Source organism: Aotus nancymaae, unplaced genomic scaffold, assembly GCF_030222135.1.
Source record: "Aotus nancymaae isolate 86718 unplaced genomic scaffold, 86718_ANA_hifiasm-v0.15.2.pri h1tg000122l, whole genome shotgun sequence".
NCBI classification, from domain to species: domain Eukaryota; kingdom Metazoa; phylum Chordata; class Mammalia; order Primates; family Aotidae; genus Aotus; species Aotus nancymaae.
Window position 1 is genome coordinate 799,980 of NW_026988537.1, and position 23,830 is coordinate 823,809.

A 23,830-nucleotide genomic window follows, 5' to 3' on the forward strand; every position below is an offset into this window, starting at 1 on the left:
GAGTTCAAGTGATCTGCCTGCCTCGGCCTCCGAAAGTCCTGGGATTACAGGCGAGAGACACCACACCCTGTCAATTTCTTAACAGTGTTTTGATGCCCCTCCTCTTTTAAAGCTGAAAAGGTGAAGGAAACAGAAATTCTTATAAAATGGAAAACTTTAATTATTTAAAGCAAAGGCACAAGTAAACATTTCAGGTTATCATACAATGTTACAATAAAAAATCCCAACAGTAAAATAAAACACATCATAATTTTGCTTCTTGGTAATATAGTGAATGTATTATTCTACCATCTCCTCTTTGGAGTGAAAAGATGAGTGGATGTGATATAAAAACTTGGATGATAAATAGCATCCACCATACCTTTAACCATTAAATTTTTAAAACTTAGTTTTGTTAATTATAGAGCAGCAATAACTTTCAAGCTAAAACTCATTGTTTTAATAATAACTGATTGCATGAAATGTTCACTGTCAATGTCTGGTAAGTTAATATACTTTAATTAAGCTGGTCATGAAACAGCTTTATCAAAATATAATTCATATACTTATTTTAGTTTAAACCTTAATATTACAGTGCATTATATAAAAGATAAATGTGAATAAAGAACCAAATTATTTCTTATGATATCAGAAATAATATACTTAAAAAGGTGTAGACCTTATTTTCAATCAAAGGCACTATCTGGAGAGTTAATAAGCTGCATCATGTTCAGAGCTGAGAAAAAGTTTTACTCCTTCCCAAATAACTGGCCGATTAGTTGAAACCCGACATCTCAGCAAACACTGAGTACCTAGTATTTAGCCATCACCGCAACCTCCGCCTTCTGGGTTCAGGCAATTCTCCTGCCTCAGCCTCCTGAGTAGCTGGGATTACAGGCACGCGCCACCATGCCCAGCTAATTTTTTGTATTTTTAGTAGAGACGGGGTTTCACCATGTTGACCAGGATGGTCTTGATCTCTTGACCTCGTGATCCACCCGCCTCGGTTTTTTTCTTTTTTTAAAGAGGGTCTTGCCATGTTGCCCAGGTTGGACTGCAGTGGTTATTCATTCACAGGTGTGATCATTACACACTACAGCCCCAAACTCCTGTACTCTCGTGATCCTCCTGCCTCAGCCTCTTGAGTAGCTGGGACTACAGGAGTGTGCCAATTTTAAAAAAGGCAGTTGAAGTGTTTTCTTGATCTAAAAGTGAGTTTCATTAATTCAATGCAATTTCCATTTTATTCATATAACTTGTATCCTTTACCCCAGCTTGTCAACCTAGGATGGCAATGACACCAGGAAGGTAATTATCCCAAGGGGGCAAGCTTTCATATTATGAGTCATTTCATTCACTTTTCCCCCCTGAATATTACTCAGCTCTAAGTGTTTAACTTAATAACATTTAAATAACACAAAATGTCAAGGATTAAATAAAATGTATCAAGAAAACATTGTTCATGCCTCAAAGTCTTGAACAACATACTTACATTAATTTGGATGAAATGAAGTCAAACCAGGGCATAATATCCTATTGCATCCTAAAGGCCTGGAAGAGTTGAAGCTCTTCGAAGTGTATTTGAATCAGATCTTCAATGAAAAGAGTGTTATTTCTAGTTTTTTGTTGTCCAAAGTACAAGAGTTTCAACAGATTAAGCTTTCCTCACCATGATTCCTTTAACACCTAATTCCTAATCAGAAATGGTACATGGTTTAGAATTCAAACATGATTCTAGAAAATTCCTTACTTTAAAGTCAGATTATAACCTTTACTCAATAAAGCATACCCTAAAGGTCCGTGATGCATGCTTTAAAGAACAGTGATAGGATTCTGGAATTTTTTTCCTTTCTCCCTCTCCAAAGACACAGATATCTTTCTATAATTTTCTATGGAATAAAAGACTTCATCATATAAAATGCCTGGCACATTTTCCCTTTTGAATAGTTCTGAGTATAAGATCCACCACAAAGTTTTATGTTTCCAAATCATAAGCTTAAACGCAAAAGCAAACAGTTTGACCTACCAATGAGTCACACTGAAGTAAACCTGCATTTCAGAGTGTCTGTATCAAAGGTTAGCAAATTTTTTCTGTAAAGGATCAGACAGTAAATATTTTAGGCTACCTGGGCCATATGGTGTCCCTTGCAATGACTCAACTCTGCTACTGTAGCACAAAGCAGCCACACACAGTATGTAAACGGGTGAGCATGGGCGTGCTCCAGTAAAACTTTACTTATGGACACTGCAATTCAAATTTCATATAAATTTCGTGTGACACAAAATATTAGCCTTTGGAATTTTCCCCCCAACTATTTAAAAAAGTAAAAACTGGCAGCTGACTGGAATAGCTTGTACGCTGCAGTTTGCTGACCCCTGAATGATGTCCAGATCATTCAGATTTCTTGATGTGAGGGTCAAGGCAATAATGTGGCCACAAATCATCTCACTTCACTTTGGCATTGATATCCTTTTGGATTGATTGAACTCCAAAAGACAATCCCCAAAGCATGAGACAATCCTGCAAGTAAGTATCTACATTCCTAAGCTCTGATACTCATATATCTATCTGTATATATATTCAGGAAACATTTAAATCAAATCTATTTAAATTACACTGTCAAAAAAGCAGGGAATTGCCGGGCATGGAGCTCACGCCTGTAATTGCAGCACTTTGGGAGGCCAAGGTGGGTGGATCACCTGAGGTCAGAAGTTTGAGACCAGCCTGTCCAAACATAGTGAAACCCCATCTCTACTAAAAATACAAAAATTAGCTAGCCGTGGTGGTGTGCACCTGTAGTCTCAGCTACTTGGGAGGCTGAAGCAGGAGAATCTCTTGAACTTGGGAGGCGGAGGTTGCAGTGAGCCAAGACTGCGCCACAGCACTCCAGCCTGGGCGACAGAGTGAGACTTCGTCTCAAAACACAACAAAACAAAAACAAAAACAAAACAGGGAATTGAGAAATTCTTCAGCTGAACCTTTTCAAAAACTTTGGTGTCAGGGAAATCAAGGTTAAAATCTTGGCCCTCGCTAGGCACAGCAGCTCACAGCTGTAATCCCCACATTTTGGGAGACTGAGGCAAGAGGACTGCTTGAGGCCAGGAGTTCAAGACCGGCCTAGACAACACAGTGAGACCCCTAAAAAAAAATCTTGGCTCTGCTACTTACTAGCTTGTAACCACAGGTAATTAACCACCAGGATTTAGCCTGGTGTTAAGGACAGACATGGGGGCATGTTTACAATTTCATTCCTCAGGCAAGCAAACTGCTACAAAAACTTTGCTGGAAAGCCTAGTCCACAATGTACCTGAAGTCTTAACTCCTAGTTTCTGACAGAAAACTACGTTTGTCTCTTCTACTCTATTGCACAAGTTTTTTTTTTTGGCATGCAACATACGGTGCAAAACTGTGTCTCCATACAGACTGAATTCTATTTTCTCTTCCAAGGCTGCTTTTTTCCATAGGTTAACACAGTGTTTTTTTCTACAGGCTAACAAAAATGAGAGTAGAGCGTATCCAGTCAACATTTTCATGTCGTCTTTCCGTAGTGCAAGTATAATGTGGGTGCTTTCTCTAATTTATCAATGACAGGCATCCTGTTTTCTAGGAAACGATATTGAAATGATAAAGGTAAAACTGGTAGGAAAGGATTCTTAGGCTTTATCTATAGAACAAAAACTAGACCATCTGAAGATCATGTTCATAGATTATTTGTAGATATAACTGCTATGTTTCTTGGACCTTAGCCCATTGCTTAAATTACATTAAGTAAAAATTAGCACTAACTAATATGCGCTATAACCTCTTCAATCATGAAAAATTTAGTTACATACACATGAAGTAAAAGATTTCACCAATAGTGTTTTTGAACAGGCATCGGTTATGAATCTGCTAGTGTTGAATGCTCAGCAAAATACTAAAGCTCTTCAAATATTAGTGTTTTATTTTTCAATTTTTTAACCTATTATTTATAGAAGTCCTGTTAGATGCCAAAAGAGTCATTTTGCAACATGTGTGTTCTTCATATAAAATGATGTTCGATGTTAGGTGGTACAGATCTATAAATACGTACAAATAAACATTATGTCTGTAGTTAACCTTCTACTCTGGTAACCAACACATGGAAGCATCATATGCACATAAAAGTTAAACATTAAAACCAAACTTAAAACTCTCAAAACAGATAACCATGAATTTGTGTTTATGAAATTATACAGAATAAAGGCTTTGTGTGTGGTTGCGTTCAGTGGCCTACTAGTAATTTTCATGAAAGAAAAAAAAAAACAAAAACAAAACCTCCCAGACACAAAAAAGGTAGGCCGGGTATGGTGGCTCACCTGTAATCCCAGCACTTTGGGAGGCTGAGGTGGGTGGATCACATGAGGTCAGGAGTTTGAGACCAGCCCGGCCAACATGGCGAAACCCTGTCTCTGCTAAAAACACAAAAAATTAGCTGGGCGTGGTGGTGTGCACCTGTACTCCCAGCTACTAAGGAGGCTGAGGCAGGAGAATTGCTTGAACCTGGGAGGCGGAGGTTGCAGTGAGCTGAGATCGCACCACTGCACTCCAGCTGGGGTGACAGAGTGAATCTCTGTTTTAGAAAACAACAGCAACAACAAAAAACAAAATACAAGGTGGATCAGACGTACGTCTTGGTCAAATGTCTGTAGACAGACGCCTTGAGAACAGATTGATAAACATAAATATACAATTTGCTCACTGAGCATAAAATATTGCACGAGAGCAGTTTTGTCTGAAGAAAATTCAATTTTCCATAGTTTTGAACTTCAAAATGGTTCCCACATATATAGTTGCATTTTCTAAACAAGAAACATTAATATTCAGTAATACTGTTAGAACCTTGTTTTACACATTAACCATATACCAGTCTACTTTATGGCAATGGTAAATCAGTGGTAAAGATTTGGCAAAGATAAAAAGGCAGATAAGACTGTAAAATATTATATATATATATATATATATATATATATATATATGTACATATGAAACAGATAGTTCCAAAAATCCCTAATCACATGATAACTGATCCCTTAAAGAAATCCATAGTCTAGGTCACAGTGATGGTCAGACAGTGGTTGAATATGACTCTTTTCTTCTCGGGGGGTGCTCCTTTGGAACCACTCGATCGCTCTCTCTGGTTTCCGGCACACTGTCATGTGTTTCGCTCGCACTACCATCTGCCACTGCAGGGTCCAAAGACATCAAGCCAGATTTTCCGTGCAAAGGAAAACCAACACCAGTTTCCCGTAAGGGATTATCTATAAAATCTTCATCGGAGGAATGGAATGATTCATCATCTCCTATTAAATGGTTGACAATGTGGATTCCATCAAAAGGAGGTTGGCCCGAGAAACCCCTCTGGCCTTTTAGGCACCTGAGCTGTTAAAACAAAATCCAAGTTAATAGAGTCAAATGGGAAAAACATACACGCCAAAAAGCAAACATTCCATGTTTAAGGAGGAAGATGCCTTATTATTTTTCTATTTACAGGTATAATAGTAGTTACTAATTTTTGAGTGCCTTCTATATAATGGACTTATAACTTACTTTTATTTCATTTTATTTTTTGAGATGGAGTTTTGCTCTTGTTGCCCAGGCTGGAGTGCAATGGCATGATCTCCGCTCACCGCAACCTCGGCCTCCTGGGTTCAAGCGATTCTCTTACCTCAGTGTCCCAAGTAGCTGGGATTACAGGCACGCGCCACCATGCCCGGCTAATTTTTTGTATTTTTAGTAGAGACGGGTTTCACCGTGTTGGCCAGGATGGTCTCGATCTCCTGACCTCGTGATCTGCCTGCCTCAGCTTCCCAAAGTGCTGGGATTACAGGCGTGAGCCACCACACCCGGCCACTTTTATTTTTTTGAGACGGGGTCTCACTTTGTCACCCAGGCTGTAGTGCAGTGGCGTGATTTGGGCTCACTGCAACTTCCGCCTCCTGGACTCAAGCAATTCTCCCGTCTCAGCCTCCTGAGTAGTTGGGACTACAGGCATGTGCCACCATGCCTGGCTAATTTTTTTGTATTTTTTTTAGCCATGGTGTTTCACCATGTTGGCCAGGCTGTTCTCAAACTCCTGGGCTCAAGCAATCTGCCTGGCTCAGTCTCTCAAAGTGCTAGGATTACAGGTGTGAGCCACCACACCCTGCCTATAACTTATTTTAATTGAATCATAACAACAGTCCTATGTGGTAGATTTTAGTATTTATTTTTCTCGTTATACAGATCAGGAAATGGAGACTCAGGAAAAGTAACTTGCTAAGGACATAGAGCTAAGTTGCAGAGTTTAGATTCAACCTGAATCTTCATTATACTAGAGATAATATAATGGACTCCATGTACCTATCACCTAATTTCCACAAGTAACACCCGTCATAGATGATGTTGTTACATTATACCCCTCTTGTTCCTGGATAATTGTGAGGTAAACCCCAGACATCCTATCAGTTTATCTGTAAATATTTTGCTGTGATTTCCAGAAGAGATGAACTTAAAAACCATACTATCACACACACTATCTTGAGAGCATGTCTCCATAGTTCTGCAAATGATGAAAATGATTTACAAATCATTAAAACTTTGCTAAGAGTCTCCATTCTGTTATAACAGCCCAAAGGCCACCATATCAATATCACTCACGGTGGGGCAGAAATGCTGCTTCCCACTCATGAGGTTTCCTTCTACCTGGGGGGGAGTGCCAGTCCTGTGTAACATTTCTGCCTTCTCTCCCCAACTTCCTCTGGGAAGAAGGGGCTTCTCTTACAGGGGAGGATGAGAGACGAATGGTATGCATAGCTCAACTCTTTTCCCTTCCTTTCATCTTTTAGAATCAGGCTCTAGTCCCCAGTCCCTGGAGTTATAGTGCAAGACCCTCATATGAGGAGGCTTAAGGAGGTCAAAAGCTACCTGTTACTGGGTGGGCAAGTCTGACTAATTCTAGAGTTTAGTTTTGAAAAAATTGTTGCCACATTTAAATCTAAACCACATTTTCCAAAACCAGTTTTATCAGGATTAAAACTGATTTATTTTCATCATCTGCAACTTCTTTGCCCTAGTTTCCTCAAACTCCCAAACCCACAACCATGATAGTATCACTTCTACTCACATACAATGAACTCATCAGCTCTGCCCTCAAGAGTTTATGTTTTTTGGTTTGAGATGGAGTTTCACTCTTGTTGCCCAGGCTGGAGTGCAATGGTGCGATCTGGGCTCACCGCAACCTCTGCCTTCTGGGTTCAAGCGATTCTCCTGCCTCAGTCTCCTGGGTAGCTGGGATTACAGGCATGTGCCATCATGCCCAGCTAACTTTATGTTTTTAGTAGAGATGGGGTTTCTCCTTGTTAGGCTGGTCTTGAACTCCTGACCTCAGGTGACCTGCCCGCCTCAGCCTCCCAAAATGCTGGGATTACAGGCATACGCCACGGCACCCGGCCAATGTTTTAAATATAAAGTTTGATCTTGACATTCTATCACTTCATTTCTCTCATACACCATGAATTTTCTCCTACAACAAAGCCAAAGAGTGAAAAACCAAAACCAAAAACAAGAATTAGCTACCAAATTATCTACCCTATTAAAAAATCTTGCTAAAATATGCTCCACATCTCCTATCCTCATCCTTGTTTCTCAGGGACAAACTCCTAGTCACAAACTTTCAATTCTTTAGATAAAGGCAATGTGAAATATTCAGGAAATGTTACATACACTTTCAAAACTAACGGCTCTGAGAATAAAGACATTACAGCCTCACCCTAATACCTCCCACCTTTCCTGAAAGACTTCCAGGAAGAAGTGAAGAGACCTTAGCACTTCCCTGCTTGTATATGATAACAAGAATCAACAGGAATGCCGGGACTCAGTACAATGATGTCTGGCCCAAGCAGATCTTAAGTATAAAGGAATTCCTGTGCCCTAGACCAAGTGGACAAATTTATTGTGAGGTACAATGTAATTTAAATAATACCCTTCTCCTTGGCAGCACAGAGGGATCTACAGTTGGAGCTGCATCTTTAGGAAAAGCGCACGGCGCACCACGAAGGCCTCCTGAAGGTTATGATGCCCGCTGCATTGTTACAACTGCCACGTTCTGATGCAACATCCTATCGCCATCTTGCAACACACGATTTATAGCTCCAAGTGTTAAATTAAGTCAGTTAATCTCTTCCTTTCTCTTTTTCCCCCAGACCTTTTTGAAGAAATCATATGGAACATGTGTCTTCCTTCTTCCTGGCTGTTATAAAGGAGGAGTATGGCAGAAGAACCACAACGTCCCAATTGTTTGGAAAGCTGCAGCTTTCCTTTGCTCTAGCAAAATGTATTGCAATTAAAACACTGCAGCCTCATCATCAGATGTAACTATAGAAAATTTTAGGTTGAAGGGTAATTTCCTCAACATCAAAGGAATCTCATTGAGAGCTGTTAATATGGAATAGCAAAGGTAAAGGAATTTATTGGTGGAGAGAAAAAATGGTGAAGGTAGGCAACTATAAGCTATCCCTGAGTTATATGTCCCTTAGACTTAGGTATGTGCACACTGGTTCTGATGAGGGAGGAGTCCTGTACTGGGCCTGGAAGTGGGCATTTGGGGAAGGAATTTCAGGGTACTGAGTACCCAGAGTATGTTCTAGAAGGGGCTGCATGAATTTCAGGTAGGCATGTCTTCTGAAAGTCCTCATTCTGTGGAAAGGGGTTTGGCTAGAAGACAGCCGTAGCTAGGCCCTCTAAAGTATAGTCCTGGTTGTCTGATCTAAATGGTATATTGCTTATCCTTGTTACCAGACTTTCAGAGGCAAACTATATCTAGGCAACCACAAAAATCAGACAATCAACCTTCCCAACTCCCACTTTCCTCCAAAGAAAAAAAAAAAAGAAATCCTTCATGGGTATTATCAGTAGCAAACTGAAATTAGCATATTTCAAAATGTAATACGCTAGTCATCTGCATAAGAACTGAGGCTCTCTCTCAAAAATGTAGAATCCCTGTTGAGATCCAGGATTCAAAATCCTGAAAGTGAAATCCCAGAATATGCATTTTTTCACGTCTCTCAAGAAATTTTGAAATATAGTTGGCTCTCTGTATCAGTCGAATCCAAATCCATAGAGTCAAACAATTGTGGGTCCAAAATAATTAGGAGGAAAAAAAAAAAAAGGACAGTTTGTACTGAACATGTACCAACTCTTGTCATCATCTCCTTAACGATACAGTATAACAACTATTTACATTGGATTAGGTGCTACAAGTAATCTAGAGATGACTCAAAATATATCGGAGGATGTCTGTAGCTTATATGCAAATACTATATGATTTTATATAAGGAACTTGAGCATCCATAGATTTTGGTATCCACAGAGATCCTGAAACCAATCCCCCATAGATACCAAGGGATGACTGTGCTCTAAACTCTGAGAATCACCATGGTAGACCTTTCGGTTCAAATAAAATGGGGCTGCGACAGAAATACGTTGATTTAGCTGAAATGGAATTCTTATTTAGGACAAAAGTCCTTCTGAAGTATGAACATTCAACTAGTGTCTGGTATATAGAAATGGACGCCATCTTTCCAGTAGTACAACCAAGCTGTTCTGGGCCAATTCTACCACCTGGTGGTTGACAGAAGGAAAATTGTTTAAATGAACTTCTGCAATTTCTCCTCATATGGAGGTAAGGTCTAAAGACCTATATGTTCAAAAAGCCTGAGTAACTCTGATGCAGATCTCAGAACAGGGACCACTACTCTAGGCTTCTGTTTGTATTTTGGTTTTGTCTGAACTCTCTTTGGGCTGATCAGGGAATCACAAATCTGATAAAAACTACCCACTTAAAATTATGATAGGTAATTTTCTTTTTTTTTTTTTGAGACAGGGTCTGGCACTGTTGCCCAGGCTGAAGTGCAGTGGTGCAAACTCAGTTCACTGCAACCTCTGCCTCATGGGCTTGAGCCATCCTGCTGTTTCAGCCTCTGAGGTAGCTAGGACTACAGGTGCATGCCACCACACCTGGCAAACTTTTGTATTTTTTATAGAGATGGGGTTTTGTCACTGCTGCGCAGCTGGTCTTGAATTCCTGAGCTCAAGCCATCTGTCTCCCTTGGCCTCCCAAATGCTGGGATTACAGGTGTGAGCCACCATGCCTGGCCAAGCACATGCTTTTGAGGCCCGTTGTCTTTCCTGATTTTTGAAAACATCCTACCTGAGTATCTTCGAATATTGAGCAACAACAAAACTTCTTTGTGAAATGCCAGTAAAAACAGTATTGTATTTCCAGGTAAAACGAGACATGGGTTTTTAAAAGTCACTGAGTGTGTGCGGAAGTATTTTTGAGATTCTCTAAGGAAACAGGCACCAGCACTCTCTGTAATTTTTAGTAAAAGACTCCTATCTGAGGGAATCTTGGGATTCCCCTACAAAGGCTCTCAGCTTGATCACCCTACAATGAAGGTCAACAAGGCCTACCCAGGGATTCAGAACACCTGTCAGTCTTTAGTTTCCTGTCTTAAAGTTTGAGCAGAGTCACATATTATTGAAGATATGAGTACAGTATCTAAGAGAAGCCAGAAAAAAAGGCAACTAGGAGAGAAGAGTCTATTTGGGAGGAAGAAAACTTTTAAAAATCATTTACGGCCTCTGCAGAAACTGCATCTATGTAAAAATAACAGGATGCTCTAAAAAAAAAAAAAAAAAAGAGGTCTTAGACATAAATTTCTCTTACCTGAAAGTCATGAGCTTTGAGGATGAAAAGGCCTATCAAGTGTCCAGGACAGTGGATAAAAGTTGGCCTATACCATGATACATGTATGTATTTAGACTCCACTGTTTTTGCCCATTATAAAATTGCTTTTTATATGTTAGACCATTAGCCTAACACTTTCCTGTTTAGTATATTTCCGTATCCTCTTCATATGGACCCATATGAGAAATTTCTTTCAAATTTTAGAAACAGAAAAAGAATAACTGGTTTGGCTGTGTCTTACTAGACAACATGAATCTTCAACATATTATGCTCCTTACTTTGCTTTGGCTACCAAGTATGTGACTCACTTTGATACTGTATGCATTTTTGGGTGCTAATATTAACTCTCATCTTGCCAGATTTCGCCTTAGCAATGATTCTTTTAACTGTTAGACTGAACCATATACTGCCACTTTTTAAGTGAATGTCGAATGTCGAGCATCAGTAATTTAATTCTGTTTAACCTAATATTTGATTATTTCTGTGTCAGATGTATTCATGCCAACTGCCTAAAAATCTATGGGGAACAAGGTAGGGCATAAATATAAAAATAAACATTTGTCATTGTGTATAATGAGTCTCAGTTTCAATTATTGTTTGTTTGTATTCTATGAATAAGGTCATTAATAAAACAATCAAATATGGCTCCACATTTACTGGTAGCCTGACCATTTAGACAATAATAGAAAGACTAGCCAGAACCAAACCCCTAATCCAATAACAAAATTTAAAAAACCTGTTGTTTTCATTTTAAGTCTTTTGTTTTCTACTATGATGCTGATAGTCACTTTAAAATATTAGCATTTTTATAAACCATTTTAAAATAATGTTTATAGCATTTAAAACAAATCAATGGGCATATTTTCATAAATATTGTACTTAACACATATGATTGAATATACATAGGTAAACTTTTTTCTATATCAGATGATTTGACACTAAGGCTAAATATTTAAAATAAGCACTGTTTGGAAAAATATGGAATAATTTGTTGCTGTAGATATATTCTATCTTTTCTGTTAGTAATAGGGATTATTTCTTAATCATTTCTGTATCCTAGAACTTGGTATTCTTAGTTGATAAGATTAGGCACATAAATGTCGATGAACTACACTGAAAAGATGGTAGGACTCTTGAAAAAGCCCTAGGTACTAATTATTTATCCCAACCTTTTAAATGCTCAATGAGAATATTAATAAGTAGACAGATGGGAGTACTAACCATACAAGACCCAAATAACATATTAGTTCTTACCTGATGTGGACTGTTTCATCATGTTATGCATTAAGAGACAAAGTATAAAAAGTAAAAACATGGAGAATTTATTTAAATATTTAAGACATCTGATACACATGGCACAAGTTTAATAGTTAACGAAATCTTTTTTTTAATAACCTCTAAATCTACTTTAGGTTAACGAAATCTCAACTTTTTGCATTATCAATAGAGATCAGATTTTAGAATCTCTCTGTGTATATTAAACAATGCTGCCCCCCAAAAAAACATTTAGCAATGAGAAAAGGAAAGCAATAAGTTACTATGCAATTTACAAAGAATAAAGCATAAAAATGCAGTATAGTTAATAAGAAAACAGGAAACTGTCATGTTCGTAGACTGATGAAAGGTTTTGACAGGAAACAGCAGAGTTTCTTACTGTAAGATAGTAAAAAATTCAAACATTAAAAAAAATTATTTTAAAAAGATTACGGCTATTCCACACAAAAATGATCATTAAAATTCTACAGCAGGGAGAACCTGTAGAGATATATATATTCTGAAGACCCAAAGGACTTCATAATCATTAAGGATATGTAAGTATTTTTAAATTTTTCATTAGTCTACTTTATTGGCTAAACCACTAAACATTAAGACAGAAATTTCTTTTGTGAAACAGAGAAGTGTCATGGTTTCACAGTTTTGTAGTCTTTAAATACAGGTTCTTTATAAGTGATACAGAAATCTGTGCCGAGAAAATATGATCACCTGGGCAAGTGTTCGTGTGGCTAGAGGAGACAATGTGCTATGTGTCTGCTTTCTTTCAGCACATCATAGGACACTGGCAACTTGAAAAAGTTATGGTTGATTTTTTTTAACACTTGATTTTAAAGAACCATTAAGTTATCCTTCTTCAATTTTAACATTTTGGGTTATGGAATTAATAATACAATCTTATATTTATATAGTGCTTTACAGTTGAAAGTCCTTTCATGCATATTATTTCACATTAAAAAATTTTTCCCCTGTGTGTGATTGGAGGTTACACTCTGCAGACAACTACCACTTTCTGAGATTCAAAAGAATAAGAGGAAGGGCTGCATTGGGTATTTTGAAAGACAATCAATCCACAACAAAGTGGAAAAAAGTCATCCACACACCAAAAAAAACCCCTAACCAAATGAACTTTGATCACTACTAGACAGGGTTTAAACCACTGAAGTGAATCATGTGACACTGAGTGAACTGCAAAACAGTTGCAGTAAGTTTCCAAGACTGAGTCATATCAGATTATAAAAGCTACTTGTACATTTGAGTGTGTATAATCAATCTTTGTAAAACAAAGAGCTATAGCTTTTTGAGCTAAATGTAACATTTCTGTAAGTGATATATAAAATTTTAAATAACTATGTATTTTACTTTTCATGGAAAGATCTAATAATTACATAGTTTGTATTTCTAAGTTCTAGAGGCTTTACTTTTTCTTTTTTTTTCATCCTCAGAGTTTGGTCAGTAATTTTGTTGGATTCCTTACAGAATACATTTAATAGTTTTCTCAGTTTTCAAAATCTAAAGTAAATGTAACGGGAGATGATATGCAAAATTTATTCTTAATTATCAGCTTCTTTAAACACTGAATTGTAAACCTGACAAAGATTAAGCTAGCAATAACCACACAAACAAAATGATTTCCAGAGAATCAGAACAGGAAATCAATAAAAGTGATCAACTGGAGGTCATGATTTCTTGATTACTTTATTACACATACAAGAGCCAAAATTCCAATCTACAGTACTTAAAACTTAAAAAGTTCAAGAATTTTATTGAAAGTGATATTAGGTACGCAAGGCTAAAAACAATTTTGGCTTTAAGCTAAGTAAATCATAAAAAATATAGAACATTTAGAATGGAAAACATTGTAGATTTCATGTAAAATGCATAAAATCCAATAGTTGAAGCTGACATTTTTAGATGGAAAAAACATGTACCCACATTAATAAGTAAAAAAAGTAGAAAGGAAAGGAAAGTTTGGAATTGAAGAAACTTACAACGGCACACTTTTTACCTGAGAAGAAGAGAGAGGGAGTCATTTACAGAGAATTCTTAGTCTTTCTACAGTGCACACTTAGATGTATTCAGTACTGTGGGCAAACAAAATGAAACTGCCACTGAATGTCTTCTTCCTGGCAGCTGACACTTCTTGATAAAATTGAAACCATTAACATTATTTAGAAGGTATTCTAAGGTCAACGGTGATGAGACTAGGAATATGTGAGGTTCTATGTAAATTTATGACCAATTACAGGAAATAAATCACTTCACACTTTTCACTCTGAACTTTTAAAGCTACATCAAAGTGACATGTAGATTTCATTTAACCTTTAGCAAAATGAAGCATTTAAAAATTCAAACCTTTAGCAAAACACCTCATGAAAATGAAGTACTTCTTTTCTATTTGGATTGAATTCTGTTAAGAGGAAATTATTGTTCTTTAAAGCTGTATCATAAATTTTATTGGTCCATCAATCAATTAGCCAAATATGCACTGAGTGCTTAGGTGACAAGTGTTGTGATGCTGGAAAGGCCTGGAAAGGCAAAGACAAATGACAAGGCTCCTGCCCTCAGTTAAAAATCTGAAGGGCAAGACAAAAAAAAAAAAAAAAAAAAAAAACCACACACACACACACACACACAAAACAGCCGATTCCAAAGTGGCATACTGCTAAGAAAACCCCTAGGAGAAGCAATACACTGGCTAGAAGGGATAATTCTTAGGGAAGGACTAAGATTATGTTTGATTTGGATCTGAAAGGATGAGCGTATAGGGAGGAGAAATCAGGCACAGGTGGTATGGGGAAAAGCATAAGGCCAGAGAATGCATTATGTGTTAAGAAACTGCAAGTGGTTTGGTGTGGCTGGATATAGGTCTCAAAATGAGAGGCGAGAGATGAAACTTGAAAGAAAGCTGGGGCTAAACTATGAAGAATCTTATGCCATGTTAAATAATACAATTTTACCATGAAGGCTATGGGTGAGTCACTAAAGCTGTGGAGTAGTGTCATTAGATTTTATCTAATCATTTATAATACCACACTGTGACTTTATAATGTGTAAGTGTTTTGTGGTAAACTGGAATAATAAGAACACTTATTTAGCCCTTACTACATCCCAGGCTGTTTTCCAGCATTAATTTACTTAATTCCCCCAATATCGCTCACAATGTAATTGAGGGATGGAGGAACACTTTTTTTTAGGTGTTAAATCACTCAAGAAATCTGATAAAAATATTGAACCCATTCCCCAAAAGATCCACTTATGTTTATACATAAAATATTTGTAAACACTTTAATAGACCTCATCCATGGGTCCCAGGTAAGGAAGCTGTCCAGAAGAGAAAGACTGAATTTTTTAAATGGCTTTGAAATATAATTTGCAATCCATACAATTTACCCATTTAGAGTGTACAATTTGATGGCTTTTAGTATATGCATAGAGTTGTGCAACCATCACCACAACCAATTCTAGAGTATTTTCATCATGCCATAAATAAACTGCACACCTCTCAGCTGTCACCCGCTAATCCCCCTCTCTTCCCCTCCAACCCCAAGGAACCACTAATCTACTTTCTTTCTCTACAAATGTATCTATTCTGGACATATAAATGAAATCATACAATATGTGGCCTTCTGTGACTGATTTTTGAAAATTTATCATCCATGTTGTGGCATGTGTCAGCACTTGATTCCTTTTATTGCCTAGTAATTGATCATATGGATATACCACATTCTATTTATCCAGTGATCAGATGATTGACATTTGGGTTGTTTCGACTCTCTAAATATTATTAATAATGCTGCTATGAACATTTATGCACATATTTTAATGTGGACATGTTTTCATGTTACTTGGGTATATACCCAGGAGTGGAACTGCTAGGTCATACAGTAACTCTATGTTTCACCATTTGAGGACCTACTACGCTGTTTTCAAGGTGGCTGTACCATTTTACATTCCTACCAGCTGTGTACGAGGGTTCCAATTTTTCTACATCTTTGGAACGTTTTTTGTTGTCTGTTTTATTATAGCCATCCTAGTAAGTGTGAAGTGGAATCTCATTGCCATTTTGGTTTGCATTCCTTGATCACTGATGTTGTTGGGCGTATTTTCTTGTGTCTACTGGCCATCTGGTATATCATATTTGGAAAACAGTCTATTCAGATCCTTTATCCATCTTATAATTGGGTTATTTACCTTTTTACAATTGAATTGAAAGAGTTCTTTATATATTCTAGATACAAGTCCCTTATCAGGTAAATTATTTAATTTTTTTCTCCCATTCTCTAGCTTGTCTTTTTACTTTCTTGATGGTGATCTTTGAAGCACAAAAGTTTTAAATCTGATGATGTCCAACTTATCTATTTTCTTCTCTGTTGCTTGTGCCTTTAGTGTGATATCTAATAATTTTTCCGTAAGTCTCATTTCCTTTTCTATAAAAACAGAAGCCTGGCCAGGCACGGTGGCTCATACCTGTAATCCCAGCACTTTGGGAGGCTGAGGCAGGCAGATCACCTGAGGTCAGGAGTTTGAGACCAGTCTGGCCAACATGGTGAAACCCCATCTCTACTAAAAATACAAAAATTAGCTGGGCATGGTGGCAGGCACCTGAAATCCTAGCTACTCAGGAGGCTGAGGCAGGAGAATTGATTGCCTCTGGGAGGCAGAGGTTGCAGTGAGCTGACATGGCGCCACTGCACTCCAGCCTAAGTGACAGAGTGAGACTCTGTCTCAAAAGAAAAAAACAAAAACAAAAAGAAAAAACAAACAAACGAGAAAACCAGAAGCTTTATCTATAAAGTCAACTACTCTCACTTTTAGTGTTCCATAGAAGAAAGTCTGAAAATCATTCTAGTCATATACAAGTGTTTCAGTTTAAAAAATATAGTGAAGAAAGACACTTAAAAATCAGAAATCATATATCTGATTAGGAACACGTATTTAGAATATGTAAAGAACTCTTGCAACTCAATTATAAAAAGACAATACAATTTAAAAACAGGTGAAGGATCTAAATAAGACATTTATCTGAAGAAGCTATAAACGGCCAACAAGCATATGAAAACATGCTCAATATCATTAGTCACCAGAGCAATGTACATAAAAACCATAATGAGTTGCTACTTCATCAAAAAGATAAATAATAAATGTTAGCAAGAATGTGTATAAATCAGAACACTCATACACAGCTGGTGGGAATGTATAATGGTACAGCTACTTTGGAAAACGGTAGGGTAGTTCCTCAAATAGTTAAACATACAGTTACCAATATGACCCAGCAATTCCATTACTAAGCATATACTCAAATAAAAATATATGATTATATGGAAATTTGTAAATGAATGCTCAAAATAGTATTATTTATGATTGCCAAAAACTGGGAATAAAGCAAATATCAACTGCTGAATGGATAAATGCAAATATCAGAATAAAGCGAGTCAAATGAATTGTTTCCCAGTGCATATAAAAGTTATTTTTATACTATACTGCAGTCTGTTAAGTGTGCAATAGTATAAGTTTAAAAACAATGTACCTTAATTAAAAATAGTTTATTGCTAAAAAATACAAATAATCACCTGAGCTGTCAGCAAGTAATAAACTTTTTGCTGGTGGAGAGTCTTGCTTCGATGCTGGTGGCAGCAGACTGGCCAGTTACTGAAGGCTGGGTGCCTGTGGCAATTTCTTAAAGTTTGCTGCGTTTACTGACTTTGCTTTTTATGAAGTATTTCTCTGTAGCACTAGATGCTGTTTGGTAGCATTTTTCTCACAGTAGAATTTCTTTCAAAATTTGAGTAAATGCTCTCAAACCTTGCCGCTGCTTTATCAACTAAGTTTATGAATATTCTAAATCTTTTGTTGCCATCTCAACATTGTTCACAGTATCTTTACCAGGAGAAGATTCTAGCTCAAGAAACCACTTTTTTTTTTTCTCATCCTTAAGAAGCAACTCCTCATCCATTCAAGTTTGATAATGAGATTGCAGCAATTCAGGCACATCTTCAGGCTCTACATCACTAATTCCAGTTTTCTTGCTTTTTTCAGTACATCTGCAGTGACTTCCTCCACTGAAGTCTTCAATCCCTCAAAGGGTTGGAATCAACTTCTTCCAAACTCCTGTAAATATTGATCTTTTGACTCCCTTCCATGAATCACAGATGTTCTTAATGGCATCTAGAATTGTGAACCCTTTTCAGAGGATTTCAATTTACTTTGCCCAAATCCATTAGGGGAATCGCTGTATACGGCACTGTATGTCTTTTGGACAACCTGCTGCAGCTATTCTACATCAGCACTCGCTGCTTCACCTTGTACTTTCCTGTGATGGAGCCTTATGAAATGATGTCTTAAATAATAAGACTTGAACAGTAGGATAATGACTCCTTGATGTTGAAATGACTCCTTGATCCATGGGCTGCAGAATGAATGTTTTGTTAGCAGGCATGAAAACAACATTAACCGCCTTGTATACCTACATCAAAGCTCTTGGGTGACTAGTTGCATTGTTTGTGAGCAGTAATATTTTGGAAGAAAATCATTTTTTCTGAGCATTAGGTTTCAACAGTGGGCTGTTGGCAAAATATTCCGTTTACCATGCTGTAATCAGATGTGCTGTCATCCAGGCTTTGTTTCTCCATTTACAGAGCACAGGCAAAGTATATTTAGCATAATTCTTAAGAACCCAAGGATATTCAGAATGGTAAATGTGCACCTGGCTTCAACTTAAAGTCAACAGCTGCATTAGACCCTAACAAGAGAACCATCTGAAGCTTTGAAGCAAGGCACTGACTTCTCTGTTGCTATCAAAGCCCTAGATGGCATCTTCCTCCAATATAAGGCTGTTTCATCTACATTAAAAATCTGTTGTTTAGAGTGACCTCCTTCAACGATGATCTTAGCTAGATCTTCTGGCTAACTTGCTGCATTTCTACATCAGTATGTGCTACTTCGCCTTGCACTTTCATGTGACGGATATGGTTTCTTTCCTTAAACTTCACGAACCAACCTCTGTTAGCTTCCCACCTTCCTTCTGCAGCTTCCTCACTTCTCTCAGCCTTCACAGAACTGATGAGTGTTATGGCCTTGCACTGGACTAGGCTTTGGCTTAAGTGAATGCTGTGACTGGCTTGATCTTCTATCCAGACCACTCAAACTTCCTCCATATCAGCAATGAGGCCATTTTGCTTTCTTACCATTTGTGTGTTCACTGGAGTAGTAACTTTAATTTCCTTCAAGAACTCATCCTTTGCAATCACAACTTGGCTAACTGGTGCAAGAGACCTAGCTTTCAGCCTATCTCACCTTTCAACATGCCTGCCTCACAGTTTAATCATTTTTGGCTTTTGATTATATGAGTGCAATTTGTGGCACCCGAAAATGATTACAATAGCAACATCGAAGATCACTGATCACAGATCACCAGAAGACATAACAGTGAAAAAGTTTTAAAAATTGTGAGAATTACCAAAATGTGACACAGAGACATGAAGTGAGCACATGCTGTTGGTAAAATGGCATTGAAAGACTTGCTCAATGCAGGTTTGTGACAAACCTTCAATTTGTAAAAATCACAGTATCTGTGAAGCATAATAAAGCAGAGCCCAATAAAGCCAGGTATGCCCGTATATCCGTATGGCAGAACATTATTAGGTGCCGAAAATGAATAAAGCACTGACACACGCTACAACACCAATGAGCTTTGAAAACATTATACTAAGTGAAAAATCCAGTCCAGAAAACCACAGGTTCTCTGATTCCATTTATATTAAATGTCCAGAACTGGGAAAACTGCAGAGACAGAAAGTAGATTACTGGTTGCCTAGGGGTTGAGGAAATAAGGCTTGGGGAGAAATAGGGAGTGACTAGCTAAATGAGCACAGGATTTCTTTTTGGAGAGATGAAAATGTTCTAGAACTGATTGTGATGATAGCTGCATAACTGTGAATATACTAAAAACCACTGAATTGTAAACTTACATGGGTGAATTGTATCACATGTAAATGTCTCAGCAAAGCTGTTATTTATATATATAAAAGTAGACAGCCATTCTGTATATTTCTTATAGAGATGATACCAGATTGAAAATAAGTAATTTTCTAATTAGAAAATGTAGATATAATTTTTATTATATTTTAAAAATATCCATCAACAATATAAATCTTTTCCATCCAGTTGTCTCCTCAACAGAAAAGACATGGTGGTTATTTGCAATAAAAAGTTTAATGCTTTAGACTGAAATATTAATAAGTAGAAGATGAGTGCATTTGTAATATTCACTTTTTTCAGAAACTATAACTTCTGATGGAAAAATAATTTTTAAAATATGTGATATACACATATAGCCATATACCCACACGATTCTGCCACTTAACCCAAAATAAGCTTGCAAATAAAGTCAGTATCCCTCTCTTCCTCCCGCTGAGGTGCTCACAGTCTGCTCAGTCAAGATTGGGCACTTGCAAACCACATGACCTCATGAATGCTATCTTATCTTATCACAGGTTCCTCAGACTGACCACAATAACTTAAATCAGACAGGCAGCAAAGTAGCATGAAGTCTTTGGCACGTACTATTGGCATGACATTTCTAGCTGTCCAGCTTGTGGGGAGTGACAATCTGACTGTCTCATGTCCACCTGCATCTGTGAGATATTGTTCATAAAAAGCACATGATTTACTGTACTACAGACTCCCAACCACAATTTAAATTTTTTTTTTTTGTAAATCTGAGAGAGCTACTTATTCATCTTTTATCAATTCCTCTTTAATTGACAGTAAATTAGTGGAGCACATTTTCAATTTGAAAAACTGTCAATACTATGTTATTTTTTATTTTTAAAAATAATATTATTAATTAATTTTTTTAAAAAAGAGACAGGTCTTGCTTTGTTGCCCATGCTGGTCTTGAACTCCTGGACTCAAGTGATCCTCCTGCCTTGGCCTTCCAAAGTGCTGCGATTACAGGCCATTGTACCTAGCCAGTTTCTTTTAAAAACTAGTATTTTATTGAACCAAATTCCTTCTCATAGAAAAGAAGAAAAAAAAAACCTAGTATTTTAAAATCAAATTACTTGATGTAAAAGAAAATACGGTTTTTAAAATTAATACTGTATTTCAAAATCATGGTATAGTCAAAGAAATAAGACTTATATTTAAGAATATAGAGACTTAAAAAACAAGTGTGATATATTGGGTAGCTTAGTGGATAACAGCAAAACAATATGTAAATCAGACTGAAAATATTCAGATTGGCTCTGAAACACACCTCAAATGGAGGAAGACCTCAGAAGTAACATAATTCCAAATAATTTTTAAAAACACAATTAAGAAAGTAGATTATATTTTATGGATTTCCTCGTTTGATTAAAAAAGCTTTACGTTCATGGGGAGGAAGGCAGCAAATCACACTGCCATGTGTGCACCTATGCAACAATCTTGCATGTTCTTCACATATACCCCAAAACCCAAAATGCAATTAAAAAAAAAAAACTGAAGAAAAAAAAAAAAGCTTTACTTTCAGCCATTAGATCAGTCTCTCTGAATGCTATTTTCAGTACCACTCTCTAAAAACAAACTAAGCAGTGGAAATCTCTCTCACTTTGGCCTCAGGAGTGCCCCTTTCTACTGATTTTCCTCCTGCTTTTCATACTAATCCTTCTTGGTCTCCTTTATGAATTCTTTACTTGCCTCCAAGGCTCTGCATACATGCCTCTCTGCTTGAAATATTCTTCTATTCTCCTTTTCCTGGCAACCTTCTACTCCTTCTAATACACACTTTAGGCAGCCCCATGATCAGAGGTTTTCTGACATGTTTTTGGGCCATGGAGCCATGTGTTTCTACCACAGTACTGCTCACAGTAACTACCTTTCCTTATCAGTCTGAACTCAACAACTGGAACTATAACTTTTATACACCTAGCACAGCACTGGGATGGAAGGGGCTTTAAGTACCATTTAGCATAAATGCTTTGTGATCAAGAAACTGAGGCATGGCCTAAGGAATCTCTGTGAACTAAAAGATGTTCAAGTATTCACTGATTAAATAGATGTATGAAGTGAATTGGCATCCTAAGGTCATCCAGCTCATCAGTGGCAAAGATAAAACTAGAATCCAGGTACCCTGACTCAAGCCCACTGTTCTAAAGGTAACAGTTTCTCAATCACCTGTAGCATGATGGAGAACAAAGACACACAAAATCTGGAAAGAAAACTAAACTTATTAAATGAAAAAAACACCGGGCACGGTGGTGCGTGCCTGTAGTCCCAGCTACTCAGGAGGCTGAGGCAGGAGAATTGCTTGAACCCAGGAGGCGGAGGTTGCAGTGAGCTGAGGTTGTGCCACTGCACTCCAGCTGGGGCAGCAGAAAAAGACTCTGTCTAAAAAAAAAAAAAAAAAAAAAAAAAAAAATTAAACAAAATCCAGAATCAAGATTAAGAACCAGATAAATTGCATGAGTTTTTTTCTTTTCTCTTTTTCTTTTTTTTTTTTCTGAGACGTGGTCTCATTCTGCTACCCAGGCTGGAGTTCAGTGGCATGATCTTGGCTCACTGCAACCTTGACTCCTGGGTCAAGCGATCCTCCCACCTCAGCCTCCCAAGTAGCTGGGACTATAGGTGTACAGCACCACACCCAGCTACTTTTTGTGGAGACAGGATTTCTCTATGTTGCCCTGGCTGATCTTGAACTCCTGAACAATCCACCTGCCTCAGCCTCCCAAAGTGCTGGGATTACAGGCGTGAGCCACTGTGCCCAGCAACTGAATGACTTTCTATTCCTCCCATTCTCCATTTTATGGATGTGCTTAGAAGTACTGACATGATAATGGAAGAAAAAGTGGAAGTTAGATGAAGAGTAGGAATATTTGAATGAATGGAAAAATATTTAAAAATGAACACTCAAGCTTTGAAACCTGAGTAAGTTCACAGGATTTTAAAACTGTAGCTCATTTTAGCATCCCATATCAAGCTGAATGACACATTTGAGCACATCCTATCACTCGAATGATAAATATGCTTAATACTACAGTCATGCTAAAAGTTTACATGTAATTGAAATGGTTTTTTCTTTTTTTGAGCAAGTCTCGCTCTGTTGCCAGATTGGTGTGCAGTGGTGTGATCTCAGCTCACTGCAACCTCTGCCTCCTGTTCGAGAGATTCTCCTGCCTCAGCCTCATGAGTAGCTGGGACTACAGGCACGTGCCACCATATCCAGCTAATTTTTGTATTTTCAGTAGAGCCAGGGTTTCACCATGTTGGCCAGGATGGTCTTGATCTCTTGACCTTGTGATCCTCCCGCCTTGGCCTCCCAAAGTGCTGGGATTACGGGCATGAGCCACTACACCTGGCCGGTTTTAGATGTTTATATTTCATTTTCCTTATGTCTGGGATCTATGAATATGTTATTAGTATGGTCTCTTTATGGGAATGCTAAAAGACAGAGAAGTCTCTTCCACTCTTAACGAATTAAATCTGCTTAAGAACTGCTGTAAAAAACTACAAAGCCTGTCACTACAGGCTTGACAGTTAGCTCCATTTCCTTCAAAAAATGCTCATCACCATCTGCCTTTATTTCTCATAAACCCAAGTAGTACCTTGACTTCCAGTTTCCGTTGCAGTGATTTCTCATGACTTAATATTTCCATTCTAATTGTCAAAGCGTAATTGTTGGGACCATCTCTTAAGAAATTTACTGATCAGTTTTAATAAACAGTTTTTCAGCTACATTTGAAATCTAGCTCTACTCATGTAATGTAAAGTACTATTAAAAAACTTGCCATCTAATGCCAGGAAACACAGATGTGTTCAAGGACTAATGGGGTTGTAGGAAAAAAAAAAGA

At 37.5% G+C, this 23,830-nt stretch overlaps 1 protein-coding gene across 6 annotated transcripts in view; it reads right to left on the bottom strand.

The window, feature by feature from the left end:
* Positions 1-375: 375 nt before the first annotated feature.
* EVI5 (ecotropic viral integration site 5) overlaps positions 376-23,830 on the bottom strand; it is a 256,816-nt gene continuing 233,361 nt past the window's right edge. For 4 of the 6 annotated variants that reach the window (XM_012435437.3, XM_021668008.2, XM_012435435.2 and 1 more), the window contains one exon: positions 3,675-5,380. In XM_012435437.3, coding sequence (XP_012290860.2) covers positions 5,066-5,380 — 315 coding nt within the window. In that variant the 3' untranslated portion in view covers positions 3,675-5,065. Of the gene's footprint in view, positions 816-3,674; positions 5,381-12,026; positions 12,381-23,830 lie in introns of those variants that run through there. The other 2 variants (XR_010340665.1, XM_064371155.1) reach the window with 2 other exon arrangements.